This window comes from Labrus bergylta, chromosome 23 (assembly GCF_963930695.1).
Source record: "Labrus bergylta chromosome 23, fLabBer1.1, whole genome shotgun sequence".
NCBI classification, from domain to species: Eukaryota; Metazoa; Chordata; class Actinopteri; order Labriformes; family Labridae; genus Labrus; species Labrus bergylta.
This window is the reverse complement of record NC_089217.1, coordinates 5211786-5229888: the sequence shown is the minus strand read 5'-3', so window position 1 is coordinate 5229888 and position 18103 is coordinate 5211786. Positions and strand designations below refer to the sequence as shown.

General features: G+C 41.8%; 1 protein-coding gene across 2 annotated transcripts in view; it reads right to left on the bottom strand.

Moving 5' to 3' along the window:
* Positions 1-18103, bottom strand: part of lin7a (lin-7 homolog A (C. elegans)) — a 32541-nt gene that overhangs the window by 3587 nt on the left and 10851 nt on the right. Inside the window, exons 2-5 of one of the 2 annotated variants that reach the window (XM_020647728.3) lie at positions 15240-15358; positions 6578-6649; positions 1873-2082; positions 1161-1376 (exon numbers count right to left, since the gene is read on the bottom strand). In XM_020647728.3, coding sequence (XP_020503384.1) covers positions 1161-1376; positions 1873-2082; positions 6578-6649; positions 15240-15358 — 617 coding nt within the window. The remainder of the gene's footprint in view (positions 1-1160; positions 1377-1872; positions 2083-6577; positions 6650-15239; positions 15359-18103) is intronic. The other variant, XM_020647727.3, reaches the window with a different exon arrangement.

Sequence of the window (18103 nt, the reverse complement as noted above, 5' to 3'; positions counted from 1 at the left end):
ACTACGACAATACCGCTTAGAAAATGTCCAAAGGAGGTATTTTAAATGAATGACGCCGTTATGTGGGTAATGATCGACTTCTTTTTGACCCGGGGAGTTGTGCTGTTTTGGCTCTTGTGTTTGTGTGTGGCAGACAGAGACAGACGGGGAGGACACAGAGGGATGAATCCCAGGCAAACCGGTGGGCTTATGTTTCACTCCTGTCTGCTTGTGCGTGACACTTGGTCGGCGGCTCACTTGGCCGTCGAAGCAAAAATCTCTGCGGTCAGCGGGCCCCGGCGTCGCTAAAACACGATCCCTGCTCAGTTCCCCCCCTTGTCTGCGGCTCCACCACAACACACTGTTACAAGCTCCTAAATACCTTCCCAAGCCGCTCCGTGCCAAGTGCAAGACAAGAGAGACGCTTGAGGGATTTAGCTTCAAACAGGCAGTGCCACATGAGATCTCTGGACACATGCCCGCCTCGCATACGTCAGAGACATGCTTCAAATAACTCGAGAAGTCTGGGTAGAATCAACTGCAGCGTGATATGATTCAGCTTGTCTGATTAGTGTCTGAAAAGTTTTGTTGTTTCCACACAGGGAAGGTCTGCATTTGTGCAAAAGGAAGGGCACGGCTTTGTGCTAAATTTGGATCCAAAAGATATTGTCTTAAGCAGAGAGGTATGAAGACCCTCGAGCACGCAGCAGCATCGCAGGCTGTATCTACTTAAACCACATACCTGCGGAGCGTGAGCCTCAAATATAATCGGTTTAAGCTTGAATAATTTACAGGCCGTAGCGCGGAAGCAGAAGCAGAAGGGGTAAAGTCTGCAAATTGTACCACTGAGGTATATGTGGCTTCATGCTAAGATGTGAACACTGCTTGCCTGCACACAAGCACATTTCAAAGGGGTTCTACTGCAGAAAAGATATCGCAAAGAAGGTTTAGCCTGCTTACACTTCACCTTTCTTTATCTCTAGTCCATCAGTTATGTGCCCGATGTAAAGTTTTGTGGTTTTTAACTGGGGGCAGGGTGTGAAAACAGGTGGTTGAGTTACTGGTTTTCCATTCATTTAATCATCCTCTTCTTCTGCGGTGTTTTACCTTGTACTCCTTGGCATCCGCCCCGCCCCCCCCCCCCCCCCCTCCCTCACCCTTAAAGCAATGAAGCGCCTCACCTACGACATGTGGTTCTGCTGAGAGGACAGGTTCTGCTGCTGCTGCTGCTGCATGAGGAGCTGCTGCTGCTGGCGCCGCCGGGCCGTGCGGAGCTTCTCGAAGCGAGCCTCCATCTCCTCCAGCACTTTGGGCGTGTAGCGGACCACCAGCTTCACGCTGTCCTTGGCCGCCTTCAGCAGCTCCACCGCTTTCTCGTGGTGCTCGCCTTCAACACTCTGCAGGGTTTTTTTTTTTTTTTTTATGCCAACAGAGAGAGAGAAAGAGAGAGTTGCATTTTAAAGGAAGCTGATTTGAATATATCGGTAAAAATAGTAACTCCTCCATTTTTAATATCCAGTGATATTACGGGCAAATGAGCGGCTGGAGAAATGATTTCACTCCTTTCTCGAGACATTTGGAGGCCCTCTGATCTCAATCGCTCTCCTGATTGTTGAGTCATAAATCGAAACTACAAATCAAGCTCAGAACTGTTCTGTGGAAAGCTGTGGAAATATTTCAATTAAGAGAGCAGGCATAAATATTGCATATGTTCAAGAAGCTTATTTACACTCCCTCCCTCCAATGAATCAAACCCCTTCCCCCCAAACAGCAGTCTCCTTCACTCTGTCTCCTCCCAATATTTCCTGTTTCTCTTTCAGCTTCCGTATCCAATAAAGAGCAGAAATCGACCCCAAAAATATAACATGATAATGTCAGTGTTGGTATACCTACCACGCCGTTGACAGACAGGAGCTGATCCCCTCGCTTTAAGCCGCCGTGCCTCTCGGCCACACCTCCGGGGATGATGCGCGAGATGTAGATCGGTGAGTTCTGCTCCTTCCCGCCCATCACGTTGAAGCCCAGCCCTTCCTCCGTCTTGGGTAGCTCCACGACCCGTGGGTGGGAGTGACCTTCGCTGGCTGCGAAGGCTGCAACTGTAGCCTGAAGGAAAAAGACGAGATTGGGAATTGATTAACAACAACAACAAAAAAAAATCTCCTTTACATCAAAACTGAAAAAAAACAAAACAACAAGAGCATGATGGCACTCGCCATATCGGAAATGCTTTCTCAACCAGCAGTGTCTCAGTCTGTAGGGACTTGGGTTGGCCACCAGAGGGCCAGTTTTGGAAACTGGACAGTTCTTTGGAGAGGTCACAGTTCACTTCCTGTTTACTGCTGAGGTGCATGTGAGTAAGGTTCAGAAGGTTTCCTCATGCATTCCCCTCACTCACAAAGTTTAGATTTTGTTCTGACAATCAACAGAGATAAATGTCTTGTTGTTAGATTTTTTTTAATGCAAGGGAGTTAACTAAAAATGTTTGCAAATCTGGTGCTGAAGGTGGACATCAATTACAAAGAGTTTGGATTTAGTCACGGCTGGAGGATTAGGACTCCACATGAGAAACTCTCTGGCTCTCCGAGCACAAGGATTAACACATCCAAGTTCACAGTGGAGGAGCAGCCAGACAACTTTCAACCCTCAGTAACTCCAGCAGCTGCTTGATGTTGCCTGCTGTCTGTGGGGTTTCTTTGAAGCGCAAGCCAAGCTCCTTGCGCCCTGTACCATGAGAACAAAGCAGCGTGGAGCTTGTTAGCCGAGCCTGGGATAGCTAATGGCAGACGAACAGAGAGTGAGACAACCCGGGGCCCACTGATTCACAGATGCGTTGCCACAGGTGCCCTCCTGTCAGGTCGGCATCATCTATAATGTGTGAGGTAGATCAGGAAAAGAAGAGGGGGGGGGGGGCTTTGCGGATGTACATCCAAATTCCCCAGCAGCACGCAAGTAGCTTGGCACCTTGAGGTCTTTGACGCTCCCTCCAGGCAGCATCCGCATCTCTGCTCTCTTTTACATATTCATCTTCATATCCACATTTATTCCTGCTCAAACAGTTTCTCTCATTCTCTATCCTCTCCCGCTGCCTGTGTTACTCTGGTTGTTGTGTTACTTCCTCACTCCCGTCTTCTATTTTCTTTCTCTGTCCTTATCCCTTTCTTCCTTACCCTCCTCTCTCTCTCTCTCCCGCCCTCCCTCTCCCATCCCATTGTGAAATTAAAAGGCAGCTCCTCAGCATGCACGCCGGCACCTCCCGGGCCTCACGGCACATCGACCTTCACAACTTTATCTTGCTTTCCGCGAACAAAGAAAGAATCTGGCAGATGGCCGGCCACACTGGAGGCATTTTAAATGAAAATCCTGCTATAGGATACTGATTCTGTAACCACAACTTTATGCATCTGAAGTTGCTCGATCATCAGCTCCCATTATTTTCTCTACAGCGCATAAGCTCCGTTAAAAGTAATGAGGGCCTTGAGCTAGGAATTAGAAGCTAGATTGATTTAATTAACGTAGCAATCAAAGGAATTGCGTTGTGCAGGTGAAACCCAAATCAAAACTGTCAGGAGATTTTCCATATCACTACTAATACACCCGGGAGGTACAGGAACAGAAGCATACTTCACACATTTCATCAGTATTGCCACAGCAGCTTATAGACTTCTTTTCCAATACCATTGCAAAAGTATGCATCTTTTTTTTCCCTTTAAGACTATATGATACTGATTGGATGCAATCGGCTCTGTGGCCTAGTTTAGCCGTGATCTCTAGAGAGAGTTGGAAAAGTTATTAAAACATCCGCTACTCCTACTAGTTTCTGAGTGTCCCCTCAGCTAAGCCAGCTCAGGCCATTAGCTGTGTGTTTAATTGCGCTGGGGATATGCAACTTTAATTCATATTTGAAAGCGGTAACTTCTTAAAAGTTTTGGGCAAAGAGAGAGAGAGAAAAAAAAAAGCAGGAAGAAGTTTTAAAGCTGCTTAAATCATGTCTTCATGGTTGCTTCAGGCTTAGAAAAAAAAGGACAGACACTTCTTTTTTTATACCCTCCAGCTGAACTGTCACAGTTTCTTTGTAGAGAGAAATTACTCTGCTCTATTCACATGATGATACGTTTTCTTTTTTTTATTATCAGACGATGGGGCCCACTTCACAAATGACAGGATATTCCAAATGCAGCATTGAAAGAAATGACAGCTGCTTTTGACAGCAAATTTACTTATTTTGGACATCCTTTTCATATACAGGGAATAGTTTCACACAGACGTAGAGCCACTTGTTTGCTTTTCTCAAAAAGGGGGAAATAAAAATATGGACTATGCGTCAATATTTTGTGTTTTCAAGTATGCAGGCTCCGGGCAATTAGCTTAACTTAGCTTGGCTTGAAACGACAGGGAAGTATCTTATCTTAAAAATGTGACTCGAATAATGTGCGTCACTAATGGACACGTACAAACAGAAAGGTTTTGAATCAAGAGTAAAGTGTTCGCTAACAGACAAGCAAGCTAAAACCGACTAAAAAGAGACGTGGATTAATGAGTCAGCTTAAAAGGTGCTAGCATGCGTAGCCTTTTAGAAAGTTGCCATGAAAGAGCGCCTTTTTAACTTTGGGCTAGCTAGCTGTTTCTCCCTGCTTCCAGTTGCCATTTAAGCTACGCTAATCACCTCGTGGCTGTATAGCTACCTATGCACACAACCTTGCCCTCATCTCAAAATAAAAATCCTCCAAGATAGTTTTTGAAATTATTTCTGTGTACATATTTATGAACTAAAATATAAACTTGTGAATTAGAGAGCGTTTGAAGACTTCTGGTGAGAGGCAAGCTAGCTGGCGTATCATCTCCTAGCTACAATCTTTTCTGCAACAAGAAAGTAAAAAAAGGGTTTTTCTTGATATGTTGATATTTTCCGTGGACCTTGTGATCAATTTGAATTCACTGTCAGGCTGTAAACGCTAAGTGTTAGAGATGCTAACAAAAGCAGCTCTCTGCATTTGAAGTCTAGTACAATATCTCGTCATACCCACACTGTGATGCTTCTCCTTCTGGGTATTTCTTTTTCATCATTTTCAATTCCTGTCCTCCACCTACTCCCTGTGATGTATCCCACTGAAGAGGAGTGGACCCAGCTGGACACCGAACCTCTGAAGGACGGAGAGAATGCTCTCATCTCTTTTGTTCTACCCGCATCTCATCATCATCATCCTCATCCTCATCCTCCGCATGAAATCAGACAAGCCTGCCCTCTTTGTTTTCCTCCATGAAAGCCCGTGTCTCTCGCAGGCGATGTGCTGATTACGATTCCTTCTAAAGTGAACAGGTCAAGCCCATCTCTTTTGTGTACCAAAATTAGATTATTCTATTCGAGCTGCACCTGAAAATGTGTCCTTTGTGGGTTTGTCCTCAACATGTGGTGTTTTCTAACCTGCCATCCACAAAAAAAAGAGGAATGGAAGAACCACAGAGAGGGCTTTTTCAATGATTGACATCTAATATAAAATAAATCAATGAAAAGATATGAGCTGTCATCCTAAAAAGCTCTTACATGAGCAATGAATCTTTGGGTAAATATCAAAGCCTGCAAAGTGAAAATCGAGATTATTTATCTCGGTTTGAATGCATACTGAGGACTTTCAAAGGGAGCAAAATGAAGAAATCAATCTTATCCAGAGAATCTGTCACAGCAAAACAAATATGCTTCTATCATCATATTGTTTTACAGAAGTCATTTATCATCCAGGTTGTGTAACAGAATATAAAACGACATCAGTGTTGATACTAGCATACAAAATGTGTGTTTAATCTTCAGGCTGCTAATCGGATAATTCAGGAAGAACATTTTGTGCAAAACCAAAAGAATTGCTGCTCAAATGGAAAGACTGAAGATTGTTGAAATAAGGATAAGAGCTGAAACTGTAAGTGGACCCATTTTGAAGGAAAATAAATTACATTTTAAGCGCATTATGCAATTTGCAGACTGCTTTTCATAAGGCAAAAGTGAACAAGTGATTCGCGTTTGCTGTGGGGGAAAAAAGCCTCCTGGATTGTATGAATTTGGATTAGGGTTACCTATTCAGCTCATGGGTGTCTGTGTATTTATATACACATTCTACATGTATTAGACAGAGAGTGGTTGAAGATTGATCAGGATCTATTTAGTTAATTTATAGTATGTCTCAGGAACCCCCTTTGTAAACCAGAGGACAAACTTGAGGACATTTTAATACCCAACTTTAAATTTAGGAGAAATTCCTGCCTCAACAGCTAATCTGAAGGAGCAACAATGAAACTGTGCTTAAACACTACTATGGAAACCATTAGCATGTGATTTTGGAATTCATTGCCATGACTACAGAATTGGCACTCTTACGTGTTATAGCTTAATTACACTCATACACTCTTAATGAGGGCCATTAGCAGTGTAGACCAGACTTCACTAATTCTGTTCAGCTGTGACCAGAGGAGAAGATGGGAACGGTATCTCTTTGTAATGGTATCAACAGATAGTTCATCACTCGTTAGTTTCAGTCATAAGAGTTTTTATTGCTAATAATGAGTGCTGTAGAGCTGAGATTCAGATCCCCAAAGAAGAAGTTCTTACCTTGGCTGTGGCCCTCGCCTGGTACTCTGGACAGCCATTCACTGTAATTGTTTCATGCATGTACTGGTACACCTGCGAGAAACGGAGAGAGACAGGTGTTATAATGATGATTCACATGTTTGGAAACCGAAAACCCTGACTCAAACTGTTCATTTCCATAGTCAAATGACGGTGTTCAATTACAGCAGTAAGAGGCCGAGTGATAGAAAACGCCTGGAAACTCAGACCAAGAGGTTTTGTATATTTGGTAGAAACTGTAGAACCATAAAGAGCTGGTCTTTTACCCATGTAAACAATATGAAGATCTCATTATGTTTGCCTACAAATGAAGCGTCACTGAAGCTTTGTCGCATCTGAAATCCCCTTTGAAATGTGACAAATCAGAAAAATGCGTAAGATGATAAGATGAGGGAACATTTCACTTAGTGTATTGAAGAGGTTTTAGTGTGCAGTAGTACCAGATTTGAATATTATATTTGTGTATATCTTAACATAATGAAACCTAATAGTGCTCTTTGTGTGTGCAGCACCATATATTTCTTTGAAAATGGAAATGGCTTCAGCTTAGGAAATAGAAGCTGGTGCTGACTTTGTATAAAGCAGACAATGTCTTTAGGACAGGAGGTTATGCGTTGCTGCTGGGAGTCGGAAGTTGGTGCCAAGAAATGGATTTCTGTATGCCCAGTTACAGTAGTTGGGTGAAAAACAAGCTTCCCTGCCTATTTGCTGATTCAGTCAGAATCCATGCAGACAGCTGACCTTTCTGTGTTTTTAAAAGACATCTTACAATTGAGCTTGTTCAAAGGGTAAAAGAGAGAATAAGATAGAGGTGGTGCAGAGGTTTTTTTGGGGGCTAGTGTACATTTCAAAGGTTTAGGATGGCTAAGAAGGGCAAACTTGCTACAATGGTGCAAAGATTAGAATTAGGAGATTAGGCCCCTGTGACAAAAAAGTTAAAAAGATTGCATAAAAACACAAAACTTTCTAACATTATACATGTGTTTTGGTGAAACTGGATCACATTTGATGGAGAAATGTTTTCTGATAAGTAGATAATCTCTAAAGTACATCAGACCTATAGCTGACTCTCGTTGGGTCGGCCAACGCTCTTGCTTTAACGATTGCCTCCATAACTGCCCCTACAGGCCTGGAGACTTTTGTTTCAATGAAAATGCAGCTTTTTCTCTGTAGCATATTTTTTTTTGTTGATGTATTTACTGTATGATTCAATAAATAACGTTTTTAAAGGTATACATTTGGGGTTTTTTAAGCCTTTATTTTAGAGATAGTGGACAGAGTCAGAAAATCAGGGAGAGAGAGAGTGGGTAATGACATGCGGCAACTGCCCCTTTATACATAAAATTTGTATTATTTTCAGCACATTTCAGTTTTTTCTGGATCATTTGTATGTGCTTTGTATCTGCATTTGCATCCCAGTTGGATCCCAATGGACATCTTTTGGGCTGCTGGAAGCATGGTCTTGGCCACCATTGCCTTTTTTGTTGGGGAACATTTGAATGAAGCTAATTAACTTAATCTCAATTGAGGCAGTGTGTATACTTCAACATTAGGATTTTAAAAAACAGTTTGACCATGATAGGAAGAAGGAGAAGAATAAACAAATAACAGATATGTGGGATGATTGAAACATTCTCAGAGGAGGTATTTTTTCCAAGCACTAACACATTTATTTTGTATTAATGTGATGCGAAAAGCCTTGAAGTTTTTAAAGAAGAACAAGCAATCACATTTTAATCAGCGTAATGATATACTCTGTCTTTCCTTTGTGCAAACTGAACTCAGCACTATCGTCTGTGACATATCAGATGCCGTGGCTCTGAAATGAATTTTAATCATCTGTTTACGCTCTCTAGATGATGTCTCTAATCAAAGCATGGCAGCTTGCCTGGAAGCGAACACGTCTGGTATCTTTGACGTACCACAGAACGACATAACAAAGGCTCCCCTCCCTGGCTTCTATCAAAAATGATCAAAAGGACGTATACTTATAGGGTACAGTCCCGGAGATATTTGTATGTAGGGATCTCAGAGAACTGGTGAAAAAATATCCATGAGATTCTGTCGCCTTGTTTGCTCCTGAATCTCAAAGAAAAGACAGAAACAGAGTGGTTTGTGAGAGTGCAGCTTCTCATTTCAAACTGCAGCATGGATTCATATCGCTGATGCATTGGGAGAAAAGAAGCCTGCAATCCAAACACACATTCACAACTCCCAAATGACAGCTTTCCTGGGGACTTCTTTCCACCTTTGCACTTTCCGAAGCTGAGCAGAGCTTTATAAACGACTTGAAAGGTTTTGCTTGTCACTGCCAGCCTACCTCCACCCCCCCCCCCCCCCCCCTCACTTTTACTTTTTCTGTACTCTACCCCAACACTCATTTATTCTACCTGCAACTGTCACTTATTCCCAGCAATTCTCAAACAAGAAATCTGTATAATTACCTGCTTTGTCTAAATGTTAAAGTAATGGCTTTTATGCTTTCAAACATCTGTCTGTGTCAGGTAAATGTTTGGTAATGGCCCCGTTTCTAACGGTACTGCACATACAGAGCTGCACTTTTTTGATGTAATGTTTGATATCTTGTAATGGTGAGTTGACAAAGAGTGTTCTTAGTTCACTCCCAGGTTGCTTCGTTGATGGATTTTAAAACTTATTTTGCAGTTGAAGGCGTAATTGAGCACAGGGGGAGCAGCCTGTCAAACTTGCATAATACATTTTTGCACTCTTTCGTCATTAATAAGATGGAATTTTAGATTTTTTCTTCCTTTTTTCTGCACCCTGACAGTGCCATAGCATATTTAAATATATAACAGGAAACTAGGTTGTGACTCTTGTTAAAGTTCAGTGAGCTCACATGGTGTAAAGTGTTTGCCTGATACTTGAAGTTTGAGCAGAGAAGTTTTTAACTTCAGGGTGGGTGTTTTTTATACAACCATAGTATAAAAAGAGTAGTAGTAGAGTATGGTTATAATATTTTTTTTGCCCTAGTTAGCTCAACTGAACAGGGTGAAAAGACAACTTTGAGATAAAATCCTTTCGTTAAGTTCTACATATTAGAAAACATTCTGTAAATGGCAGCTGGTATAAGACTTAGGATTTATCACGTCTTTTATGACTAGCTTAGCGTCCGTTGTTTGGCGCTGGGCAGAGAGCATTGATTGAGTTTTGAGCATTTTGTCATCAAAAAAAAGTTGTCTTTTGTCTCTGGAAACAACACCTACAAGAGCAGAAGTAAAAATAGAACACTTGTAGACTATCCAAAAGAAGGAAACAACAAGCTAACTGAGGCTAAATGCTATGTAAATATCAGACAATTCTACATAAATTAACCACTAAGGGCAAGCTCTTCCACATACATATAGTTGTTTGACTATTTTTTTTAACTGCACATTTTTTATGCAACAGCTTTAAAATCACTTAAATTAATTATGGACTTCTTTATTTAGAAATACGTATTTTGTTGTTGTAAGAATGCATTAGTAAGTGATGCATGCTCTGAAATAGGCCAGGCACATAATCCACATACTTAACCTGAATGCAGTGCCCAAATAACAGAACTAGACAGGAACATTAAACAGATAGCTGTGTGCTTTTAAAAGTCAGTCAACTGTTGTTGCGGCTGCACTTTGCGATAAAGCAGCCTACAGGCATCTTTTCTGTCTTTTGTTATGTTAGAAATCTTCACCACCCATCCCTAAAAACACCAACCCCCTTGCTACAACTTGACCCCATCTTTCTGAATTTTGGTGAAATCTGAAGACAAACATACACTAATCCTAGGAGGATACTGGAGTAGCCACCTACACACAGGACGCCACAAAGCCAGAGAATAGTAGGAGATCCCTGCAGGGTGAACTGACGTTACAACACTGTTTGTAACCATGGCTTCCTGCTTCCCTTTCTGAGTCACAGGGATGAAGAGGAGGAAGGGGGATGGGTAAAAGTGAGGTCAAAAGAGAGGTTTTAGACTCAGTGATGTTGTTGTCGGAAAAGGGATAAGAACCAGCCCAGGACTTAACAATGTAACTCCCCTCTGGGCGGTTCAAACCATGACACAGAGGGAAAATATTGAACTTGCACGCACTGACTTAATGTACCTTTCATCCTTTGGCTTAATGTGATGTGGGAGGCAGCAGCATCAAAATGGAGTCAACATTAAATCCTCCGCCCTCGATTCATAAAAAGAACACAGTCAATTATGTTGATTGAAAATCTCTGCTGAAGTGGAAAATCAACCTCTGTGCAAACGGTGATGAAAGACGCCATCGCTCCGGCCTGCTTTTTTTTCACACTTCCAGTGTCGGTCGAGTGGGACTCTCTAACCCGATATTCTTTGAATTCCCACTCTCCATCATTTCCAGCTGGTTAGCTCCTCCAGTCATTTCGTCTTGTGTCCTTCCTTTCCCATTTGCAAGGCTGATTGACCCTGACAACTCATTCAGGCTGATGCAGCGGGACTAACGCACAGGAACCTCTGTCATTGATAAATGTGGCGGGGAAAGAAAACCAGCTCATCAAACACTGTCTCATTCCTCGTTTGCTGAATTTGCTCTTTTCCCTGCCGTCCATGCAGCCTGTCATCTCTAACAAGCCTGATTCATGTTCTGTAAAATCTATTGACATACAGGAAGGGATTTTGACTCTGCATAAGAGAAGTTATGTTCATCTCGTCAGGCTCTGCATTGACTTACAAGACTGATGTGAAATAAGCCTCATTATCATATGTGTGGAGGAAGCATTACAAAAGACATGGACTCCATAGAAAGGTCACCCGCATTATTAAAATGTCACAGTGGTGTGTGTGATTGAAAATACCGACAGAAGAGCTGGCCTTACCATTTCAAATTAGTTTGATTGCCTTTAAAAACATGAGTAGTTGGATGATGGATGAATGGATGGATGTTTGGATGGATGGATGGTTGAATGGATGATTGGATGGTTGAATGGATGGATGGATGGTTGAATGGATGATTGGATGGGTGGATGGATGGATGGATTGATGGTTGATTGGATGGGTGGATGGATGGTTGAATGGATGATTGGATGGGTGGATGGATGGATGGATTGATGATTGGATGGATGGGTGGATGGATGGATGATTGGATGGATGGGTGGATGGATGGATGATTGGATGGATGGGTGGATGGATGATTGGATGGGTGGATGGATGGATGGTTGAATGGATGATTGAATGGGTGGATGGATGGATGGTTGGATGGATGGATGGGTGGATGGATGGATGGATGGGTGGATGGATGATTGGATGGGTGGATGGATGGATGGATGGGTGGATGGATGGATGGTTGAATGGATGATTGGATGGGTGGATGGATGGGTGGATGGATGGGTGGATGGATGGTTGAATGGATGATTGGATGGTTGAACTGATGGATCGTTGGATGGAACTTTTCATGTTGAATCCATGCATTCTCAAAATGGGGTAATGCATTCACACTTCCTTATCAAAGTTCATCACATTTGAATTGTTTGTGAAGCTAAGATGCATATTTGCTATTTTCCCGTCGGCGTGCAGAGAATGGAAGTGAACAGTAGTCAGGTATTCTTTATAGTTTACACTTGCCTTAACACTGATGTTGCTCAGAAAGCATTCTCAGCACCATTTTTTAAAATTTCTTTTGGTTTCTTATGCCACAACTTGAAGCTCACAGGACCACAGCTGTGCCAATGACAAAGATAATGGACACTGAAGATGTCTTGGGAAATGATTACCAGTAATGTCTCAATTAATTTTGAAGTTTTTGCTAAATGAACTGAAGGGGTCTCAACAGCCATCAGCAAAGTAGGAAAAACCACCTTTGAAAACACAGCCTATATTTGAATGATAAATAGGTTACAAATGGCACCTATTTAAAGAATATGCCTATATATTTTAATAAATGGGGAAAAAAACAAAATAAATACATAATTGTGATGTTATGTTGACATTAAAACCAATTCTATTTCTGGCTAAAAAAGTGCGATGCCATGTGGTTAATGAGCCCTGAGCTTCAAGATGCTCTTCTTATATTAAACAAACACAAATGGCCATTAAATCCAGGCTTACAGCTGTTTTCTCACTAAGATCCCCCTCCATGCTGAGTTTTCCTCCTCTAATTGTTTCAGATTCGAACAGAGCATCCGGGGACACAGCTGTTGAGAACAGTGATATTCCTCATTGAGAACTTCTTTAATGCTCTGTATAATAATAGTAATCTTTAGTTTGCCTCAACCTGCATTTAAAAACCTGTTCTTCAGCTGGCTACGAAGCCGTTCTATCATTGGCTCCCACAAAACCTGTAATCATCCACCGAACCTAGTCTCTGATGGATTTCCCTGGGCAACATGTTTAGCCTGCTCTTTGTGGGTGAAGTGGTCTACATCTTTAGGCATCTGGTGCCTGCTGCAGAGGCCCCCCTATTTTAAAGAGGTTTTCGTGAATCATTGTCATTGCACTCCAGCGGCTGGCACTGAGCTCAGCCAGCCGGTTGCCAGACCGTGCAGTTGGTGTCAGGATGTGCCAGAGCGGAGCTGGACGCTGTGCAAGGAGCAGACTCGGGCTTTTTCTTCCTTTCTGTCTTTCTACATGATGTCAGGGGAGTTTACAGTACGTGATGCTCTGTTTTTCTCCTAATTGGTGTCATTGCCAGGCTTGGTGGACTTTTCAGGAATATATACTCAGACACAAAGTGAAATGAACTAAACTGCTGTATTTATTAAATAAAGCTAATAAGTTAGTTTCTATGAAAAATATACTGACAAAGACTACTGTCAAATATGTTGACATCCCTTACATACTAATACAGGCTGCTAATTGTCTGCCTTTAATTCCCGGACAATTTACAAGTCACTTTATTTATCATCAAACACGGGGGCCATTGAGCGTCTGTCATTTGTTTGTCTGCTCTTCAAACTCCTGTTAGCTTAACAAACACACGCCACTGAGTAATGCTTCAGTAGTATACATCACAACAGACAGGACACTAAATACACAAGCTGTGTGGTTATGAGCCTGTGTTGTGGTGTCATGTAGAGTGACTGCTCCTGTCTGCCTTGTATGCCGGCCTCTTGATAAATGGTGTTAAGATGAAGGATCAGTGGGTGGCAGTTTGTGTGTGAATGAAAAGCATTTTAACACAAGAGGGAAATAAGAAATCGTGTTCATTATTCACAGTTTAGCCCAGCCGTTCAAATGTGATTAAAGCCAATTTTTTAACACTGATTTGCTTGATTAAAATTCAGTGTAACCAGCTTATTAGGCCTTCATGTTGATCAAATGTGTAATGTTCTGCCCAGCGTTTGTGTTCTGTGTGAATTTTTTCATGCAGTCAAATATTCATTGTGTCTCTCATTCTTGGTGTTGAGCTCGAGCAGCGATAAGGAAGCGCAATAATCTGACATTTTCATTATGTTGTAGACATGTTGGATTGATGTAACACAGCAGTGGCTTAAAGGTACAGCCACGCTCATTTTTGCTTTTTATAGCAAAAGATTAATGCAATTTACTTCTTTGTGTTAGTTAAAGCACCAGTAGCGCCTACTTTTGCCTACAGAATAGAGCAGTTGTCAAAAATAGCCGGTTTCACAGCTAATCACAAAGTTGGCAGTAAAGTCACTGCTCAATGCTAAAATGATACTTCATTGAAACCGGGCTCTGCTTAATAATATATCTTAAATGTTGAAGTCAGATTCTGAGTCTAACGTGTCACAGCATACGACTTTGTCTTGACTTCTTTGCACAAACTAAAGCTTTTGCTTGAGGCAACACTTGAACGATATTGAGTTTTTGTCTCAAGGACACAAGTCTGAAAGAATATAACGCCTTTATTAAATAAAAGTCGAGTGAAGTAACTATTGAGCCCTTGTTTATGAAAACTACAAGAAAGTTCATGTGACTTTTAGAGAAACTTCTGGTTCTTTTTAGATATTTTTTTCACTTACAGACTATACAAGTTTAAGATATTCACTTCAATAAAGTTTAGCCCATCCAAATTCAGTACAAAGCAAGTAAATGGATAGTGTTGTATTTATTCAAATAAAAACAAATGTGCCTGGGGTTACAAACTAAAGATGAATCCAAACTACTTTCACTTAAGTGAAAATCTTGGACTATGAATTCATGAACGGTATGGATATATTTTCTAGTTTAAATTAGAGGAAAATGATGAGAAAACAAAGACTGGAGGGGAAAAATCTAAAAAATAGATTTCCCGCTGAGATCCTTCAGAGTCTGAGCAGAACACTAACACACAACACACACTCCTGAACACATAAAGGGAGAGCACTGCCATGATAGTTCAGAGCTAACATCTAGCTAGCCTAAGGCTAACAACTGTAGAGTGGGAACAATCGCTGTTTGAGGGGAATGAGCACGGACTACACTAACAGACCAGAGCTAAAATCTATGGTAACAATGTGGGGCATTAGCCCATCAGATATGACAAGAGACTTTAATCGCCAATACTTCATAGCCTGTACTTTCTAAATTCTACTTTAGTGTGATCTCTGGTCACCAAAATTTCCGCAAAAGAAAATAATTGACAAAAAAGAAAGGGTCACCAAAATAAATATTGAAAAGACATGAGTCATCTTGTTGTTGTTGTTGTTGACATCCCAGCTGTTCATGTCTTTGACATTGACTCACCTCTCTGATAGCTGTGCAGAACTCGCTCTGAAGCACCTTCTTCAGAGACTGCAGCTTGTGACCTGGCACGTCACCCGACTCCTGCAGCTTCTCCAGCAGCTCGATCGCCCTGGCAACATCTGGCAGAGAGAGGGAGAGAGAAAATGGGTGTGAGAGTACTCATGCCAAGAGGACAGTGTCGGGGAAAAAAATGCCCCGCTCAATTACATTAACAGCACCGCTACGAGGAAAGGCACCGGAGCAAATCAATGGGCGGGATAATGGAAATAGACTTAGTCAAGGCCAGCTGGGGCGAGAAAGACAGAATAGCGGTCCCATCCATGGATCGTTTGCTTTGCCCTGGCTCTTGCATAGGGATAAAAAGCAGAGCGAATAAGTCAAGCACTGATTTGTTCAAACGTCACGTAAGAGGAGGCACCGGCAGGCATTACAAAGCATTTACATTAAACCGAAAAGCCTTAAGTTTCCAAGCTGTGACTCTGGGGTCTACTGAGCTCTCCGCCTATAATTAGCCTGAGCTGAATGAGTTGGGCTGATTAATTTCTTGCCCTCTGAAGCTGGCAGGCCAAATACAGATAATGGAAGCAGAGGGAAGTTATTTGGTACTCAATCACTCGACTTGGACTACTAGGTCAATAACATGTTTTATTCAGCCTGTGTGTCCAGAGACATGTGACCACACATAGCAAGTACAGTTGGTGCAGCTTTACAGCAGCTTGGTTTTAGCACTGTACAACATATTTTTCGTCACATTGGGGCTGAGACGCTAGCTCCAACCATATACAGTATAAAAGCCAACCATAACACCATCCATGGTTTTCTGAACTGCTGTTTGGAAACCTTGATTTTGGCCATCACCGTCTTTTTTTTTAAAAGCCAGAAGTGACAACATATGGATGTCAAAGTGCATATGAATTGCCTTGTGTGTTCCAGGTTGCCTTGGTAGCTAAATGTCAATGACTTGGTAGCAATGCCAAAAGCATACCATGAAGTAATGTCCCTCGACCAAATTTGAAAATCCGGCTGTCATGACTCAAAACTAGTGATTGAAACCCTGAACTCCATGTTTAGTGAGGTTAATAAATCAGCTGAGAATTAGCTTTATTTTCACATAGACTTCTTTTGCAATCAAATGTCATCTTGTAACAAGTGCAGTCGCCCCCTGGTGGCTGTTGAAAATGATGCAAACTCGCTGCACTTCCAAATTAACTTCACTTAAACAAAAAAAAACAAGAGGCTACATCCACTTATTTCAGTATTTGCTTCAAATACTTTATTCCGGTTTAGTATATCCTACATTAGCAATATATTTTACTCAAGCTCCATTCTATAAATGATGTGCTTGTTCATTGTTTGTGCATTGCTTTTCCAAATGCCCATACTTTGTTTGTCCTACAGCTCAGCTGCTGGATTAGATTCACATCACTGCACATCACAGCGATAGTGTTTGCTTCGATGGACTGTCCACAGCTCTAGCCGGGCACAGTTGCTGACCAAGAGCTGATCAATATAGATCTGGCAAACACACACACACACACACATTGTCGACATTCCTGTGCTTCTGTATTGCATCAGCCACAAAAGCCTCTGCATCATATGTTTGCAGAAATACAAGACAAACAACGAGACTCTTCTATCAGCAATCAACTTAGACAATCAATTGTTTTCGGTCACTAATCGAGGCAAAAACGCCTAAAAATGCAGGCTTGACCCTTGGCATGAGACACTGGCAAATTAATCAGATGATGAGAGTTGGTTGCTACCCTGAGTACTGTTGACCTGATTGGCTTTATGTCCACAATCATCGCAATCAAGAGTCATAAAAACAAGCACACAAAATGACCAATCATTTTTTCCACACTGTCATTTTACTGCCAAGCTGGACCACAGCGATACACAGCGATAAACACAAACTATGTGTAGAGGAAGGACACACACACACACACACACACACACACACACACACACCCCGAAACATTATTCTGGGAATACAGAGTGAAGCAGACTGCAGGCAGGCAGGCAGGCAAGCTTTTACTCTTTGCAGACCTGTGGGAGACATGAAAAGAGGTAATCTCCGGCGCTGCCTGTGTGAATACTTTGCAAGGCTTTAAAAAAGGAAACCTGAAACACCCTAAGATCTTACCCCTTTATTGTACTTCACCTTTATACTACATGCGTTTCTTCACAGAAATCCAATGCCTGCTTCTATTTCAAGCACTCTGTAATAAAGCACCGAGGATTTTATCGATCCGCTCCAAATTGCACATTCAGTTCCCATCGAGACCAGTTATGGCCCGCGGGAACTAGTCCAGGGAGAGTTGTAGTAGCAGATGGGAGCTGGCAATGGGGCGAGTCATCAGGATAGTGCTTATCAGCCATTAATCAAATACTAGTCTCATATAAAGACGCTCACAGGTTTGTGTGAATAAAATCTAACACAACGTTGACTATCAATGCCATGGCTAATTATTGCACATCTTTTCTGCTTGCAGTCGATTACCATCTTTCCAACCCCTTAGTCCTCATTGCATTGCCACTAGTTCCCTTCACCTGATCCCAACACCTGCTCATCATCCCTCAAATGACCTGTTGCTGTACTACCAGCCTCTTTGTTACTGTTGCTACAAACAATGAAGCTCTCTGTATTTCCAGTAATAATGGAGTTAGCCACAGTCTGTAATTTCATTCAAACTTAATATACCTCTGGGATATTTATGCCTATAATAAGCAAATGTAATGCTCTCTGAGAAAATATTCTGGTGTTGTTTTCATGTAAATTTCCTCAAATGTAGTAAAGACTAGGACAGAGCAGCTAATGTTAGCTTAAACTCTGATAGCATCCAATAATGGCTCCCACATAGGGA